This window comes from Charadrius vociferus, unplaced genomic scaffold (assembly GCF_000708025.1).
Source record: "Charadrius vociferus isolate BGI_N301 unplaced genomic scaffold, ASM70802v2 scaffold72, whole genome shotgun sequence".
Taxonomy (NCBI): Eukaryota; Metazoa; Chordata; class Aves; order Charadriiformes; family Charadriidae; genus Charadrius; species Charadrius vociferus.
Genome location: NW_009647830.1, coordinates 781,600 through 786,954, shown reverse-complemented (window position 1 = coordinate 786,954; position 5,355 = coordinate 781,600). Strand labels below are relative to the sequence as shown.

Genomic DNA, 5,355 nt, shown 5'->3' with positions numbered 1-5,355 from the left:
AGATTCATAAACCAAGCAGCTGCGAGTCCAGCTGGGGGCTCAATGGTGACATGAATAGGGCTTTGGGCATTAATTTGATGGGATGGCTTGATATCGCCCTTGCAGAAGAACAACAAATTTAAAGCAAGCTCTGAAATTAGAAAATTAAACAAAAGGGTATTGAGTTGAACTGTGTCTTTCTCCAGATTCTGCTGTCTGACGCCTCTGAAATCCTTAGCTTTCTCTGGGAAGGATGCAATTCCTTTCTTTATTTTTTTTTTTTTTTAATAGACTACAGCACAACAAATTGGTATTTCCTTGAAAGCTACCAGTTGGTCAGGCATCAGGGGAAAAAAAGCCGTGCTTTTGAGCTTATGGCAGAACAAGAGGAAGAAAGAGAAGAGACAGGCAGCTCCTGCCCTATCTGCACAGCAGCAAAAAGCCTCAGCTGCAGGCATGCAGAAATGCTTCCCGGGGTGGACTGTGGAATGGACAAACAAGTCACAGAGGTACTGCCCAATTCAGTTGTCAGAAAAATCTGAAATTCAAGGAAGGAATTTTGCTTTCCTTTGACTTGCTTTACTTTTGGAAATGTTCCTTCTCAAAGACGCAGAGCATGTGGGAGCAATGCAGAGGACATCCAACAGTTCAATTGTGGCACACAATGACAGCTGCCCCCATTATAACTTCCAAGCCAAGGTTTTTTACTCCGTAAGACTAAGGTCATTACAGCTCAGGGAGCTGAGACAGTGCAGTGACACATGTTCCTTAGGAAAGGAAGATGTTTCCTTAATCAACAATAACTTGGAATTTTGATTTGGTGGTTCCTTAATCACCAGTAACTTGGATATTCTTGGTTATCCCAACTTCATTTCTTTAATGATCCATGTGCCTTCCAATCTACTGCAAAGGTTACATCTGATTACAAATTTACTGCTGGATCAAGTAATGAGATAAGAGGCACTCTTGAAATAAACCTGTTCACTTTATTGAAAACTATGAAAAATATTTAAAGAACCAGAAGTCTGTGCTAGAAGGTGCTGCATAGGAGGAGAGCAAGACTGGCACCAGGTTAGCGGGACCGTGACTGTGACTTGCTGAGGAAGGCAGAGGACAGGGACAGGGACAATCACTGCCTTCACGGCAATTTCTACCCCATGAAGGTCTGATGGAAGATACAGATGTGCTCCAGCGGGACGGGTCTGTAACACCCCTTCTGCCCCTCCTCCATGGGAGCCAGGCTCTGTCTCACCTGCACTTAGTCTCCAATTCCCACCTTTCTGGATATGCTTTAAATCAGGTCCAGCAGTCCCCAACTCTCCCCGCAAATGCTCCAGTGTCTGGTGAACAGAGCATTATCCTAAAAAGCACTAAGCATCCAAGCTCCTTCGGGTGAAGAGGATCTAAAACCTGTGTGTTGGACTGCTGGTTAATCCCCAGCTATTACGCTAAAGGCACTACGACTACTGAACCCCTTTCCTTTGTAAAATAAGTCAGCGTTGCCTAGGTGGCCACCTCTGAGTAGGACTCAGTGGTCTGGGAAGCACCTTCAGCAACTTATAACAGCGTTTTCCAGCAAAGTTGGAAGAGGAAATGTAAGAGTTTAAACAGGTGGGCTGAGGCACCTCTTCAGCTCCCCAGAAGCACAGTCCTCCCCACCTTGTCGACAGGGAACACAAGGCTTCAGAGAAGTGTTTTTCATTTAAAAAACAAAAAGTCTTACAATATGACTTTCTGTACTGCAGGAGACCTTCCTCTCCTTCACAAACGTTTATAGCAGCCAGAGAACACTAAATTGTCTTTAGCTGTAGAGGGAAACTCCGTTTCTCCAGGGATGGGAAGTAGGAATAGTTACAGCTATTGAGAGGTAAAAATAAATACTCTCTGCCCTGAAGGAACTGACTGCTACCAGTACCTTCAAGTAGTCATCACTCTGGGAGAGGTTTGAATGTGCCCTTGTCCCATGGATTGAAAACATTGCCTCAGGACCCTGATCTCCATCTTCCCTAGCTCCCATCCCCCCAAACAGGTGCATAACATTCAGGCAAGGCAATACTTACTTTAACTGCTGTGCACACAGAATTAGGGTAGGCACGAGGATCCCATATTATCTTTTATTATATCTCTGTAAGTATTGGACAGGGATTTGTGACAGATGAGAAGCAGGGGTGTTTGCTCTCATTGGGACTTCTACAACACTTATCCACTTACTTGTCCTGTCATTAACACTATTGCTGCATGGACTGCAATATATCAAAAAATTCATAGCAAGAAGTACTGTGCATCCTTGTTTCTCACTTATTACAATTACAGTATTTCAAAGGAAGTAGCCTGTCTCATTAAAAGTGACTGAAAAAAATATTATATAAAAAAAAAGCAACAGTCTGTCAAAACCTAAGATTAATATATCTATCCCAAATCAAACCACAAAATTTATCAACACTTACAAATGCTTTATAATCACATGACTGGAAGATGAGTTTCTCTGGATGATGTTGCCAATATTGTACAGGTGTTGATGCTGTGGCTTCATTTGGAGGTCGCAAGGTAATTGAAGGCTCTCCCCAGTCTCCTGTCTGAAAATCACAGTTGTTCAAGATGTAAGAGAAATTGTAGGCAAATTCGCTATAAAATAGCCCTCCATTGTTGTGCTCAATTAACAATAATTTATTTTCTACACACAGAGCCATGTTACTAAAATAAGGGAATACAACTCCTACAACATCTTCCATGATTTAATTTATAATCCAAAGTCATCTACTGTAGTGTTTAATGAGGCTTTAATTAAATCTATTTGCTTTGAGAATAAAATCATTAGGCAGAGGAAATGTTCCTTAAAAATAACTGTTTACATTGGAATTTTGATTTGGTGGTTCCTTAATCACCAGTAACTTGGATATTCTTGGTTATCCCAACTTCATTTCTTTAATGATCCATGTGCCTTCCAATCTACTGCAAAGGTTACATCTGATTACAAATTTACTGCTGGATCAAGTAATGAGATAAGAGGCACTCTTGAAATAAACCTGTTCACTTTATTGAAAACTATGAAAAATATTTAAAGAACCAGAAGTCTGTGCTAGAAGGTGCTGCATAGAAGGAGAGCAAGACTGGCACCAGGTTAGCGGGACCGTGACTGTGACTTGCTGAGGAAGGCAGAGGACAGGGACAGGGACAATCACTGCCTTCACGGCAATTTCTACCCCATGAAGGTCTGATGGAAGATACAGATGTGCTCCAGCGGGACGGGTCTGTAACACCCCTTCTGCCCCTCCTCCATGGGAGCCAGGCTCTGTCTCACCTGCACTTAGTCTCCAATTCCCACCTTTCTGGATATGCTTTAAATCAGGTCCAGCAGTCCCCAACTCTCCCCGCAAATGCTCCAGTGTCTGGTGAACAGAGCATTATCCTAAAAAGCACTAAGCATCCAAGCTCCTTCGGGTGAAGAGGATCTAAAACCTGTGTGTTGGACTGCTGGTTAATCCCCAGCTATTACGCTAAAGGCACTACGACTACTGAACCCCTTTCCTTTGTAAAATAAGTCAGCGTTGCTTAGGTGGCCACCTCTGAGTAGGACTCAGTGGTCTGGGAAGCACCTTCAGCAACTTATAACAGCGTTTTCCAGCAAAGTTGGAAGAGGAAATGTAAGAGTTTAAACAGGTGGGCTGAGGCACCTCTTCAGCTCCCCAGAAGCACAGTCCTCCCCACCTTGTCGACAGGGAACACAAGGCTTCAGAGAAGTGTTTTTCATTTAAAAAACAAAAAGTCTTACAATATGACTTTCTGTACTGCAGGAGACCTTCCTCTCCTTCACAAACGTTTATAGCAGCCAGAGAACACTAAATTGTCTTTAGCTGTAGAGGGAAATTCCGTTTCTCCAGGGATGGGAAGTAGGAATAGTTACAGCTATTGAGAGGTAAAAATAAATACTCTCTGCCCTGAAGGAACTGACTGCTACCAGTACCTTCAAGTAGTCATCACTCTGGGAGAGGTTTGAATGTGCCCTTGTCCCATGGATCGAAAACATTGCCTCAGGACCCTGATCTCCATCTTCCCTAGCTCCCATCCCCCCAAACAGGTGCATAACATTCAGGCAAGGCAATACTTACTTTAACTGCTGTGCACACAGAATTAGGGTAGGCATGAGGATCCCATATTATCTTTTATTATATCTCTGTAAGTGTTGGACAGGGATTTGTGACAGATGAGAAGCAGGGGTGTTTGCTCTCATTGGGACTTCTACAACACTTATCCACTTACTTGTCCTGTAATTTCTCTAAGACTATTGCTGCATGGACTGCAATATATCAAAAAATTCATAGCAAGAAGTACTGTGCATCCTTGTTTCTCACTTATTACAATTACAGTATTTCAAAGGAAGTAGCCTGTCTCATTAAAAGTGACTGAAAAAAATATTATATAAAAAAAAAGCAACAGTCTGTCAAAACCTAAGATTAATATATCTATCCCAAATCAAACCACAAAATTTATCAACACTTACAAATGCTTTATAATCACATGACTGGAAGATGAGTTTCTCTGGATGATGTTGCCAATATTGTACAGGTGTTGATGCTGTGGCTTCATTTGGAGGTCGCAAGGTAATTGAAGGCTCTCCCCAGTCTCCTGTCTGAAAATCACAGTTGTTCAAGATGTAAGAGAAATTGTAGGCAAATTCGCTATAAAATAGCCCTCCATTGTTGTGCTCAATTAACAATAATTTATTTTCTACACACAGAGCCATGTTACTAAAATAAGGGAATACAACTCCTACAACATCTTCCATGATTTAATTTATAATCCAAAGTCATCTACTGTAGTGTTTAATGAGGCTTTAATTAAATCTATTTGCTTTGAGAATAAAATCATTAGGCAGAGGAAATGTTCCTTAAAAATAACTGTTTACAATACATATATGAGGATGAGAGCACTTGAAAAAACATCATGAGATGCACAAAAATGCCATTCACAAATTCCGCTATGTGTTTTACAAGCTTTTCTACACAGTTAATAAGTCTTCCATTATCCAGCACATATAACCGATAACTAACTTTCCTAAATGGCTAAATAACTAAGACTTTGCTTTGATCTGAAAACTTCTTATACATTCTTCAAATATATGAGGCATTCTTTAATCTCTTTATGAATATTTACTTTGATCACGTCCTCTTGAAGTCTTATTGTAGAGTTACTAACATTGCCTTTCCACATTCATCATTCTCATTGATATAGGTGATTGCTTTCCTGAGCTGTCATCTCCCCTCTTTCCTCCAAGCCCTCCGAGAACCTCAGAGACTGCAGTTTGCTGCCAAATCCCTTTGCAGGACACTCTTCTCCCTTCCAAAAAGAGCCAACGCAGGCATGGGTACAGGAATG

At 41.4% G+C, this 5,355-nt stretch overlaps 1 protein-coding gene across 1 annotated transcript in view; it reads right to left on the bottom strand.

Annotated features, from left to right (window-relative positions):
* Window positions 1-5,355, bottom strand: part of ANKS1B (ankyrin repeat and sterile alpha motif domain containing 1B) — a 456,808-nt gene that overhangs the window by 26,143 nt on the left and 425,310 nt on the right. Inside the window, exon 22 of the mRNA XM_009882636.1 lies at window positions 4,481-4,609. Within this exon, the coding sequence (XP_009880938.1) occupies window positions 4,481-4,609 (129 nt within the window). The remainder of the gene's footprint in view (window positions 1-4,480; window positions 4,610-5,355) is intronic.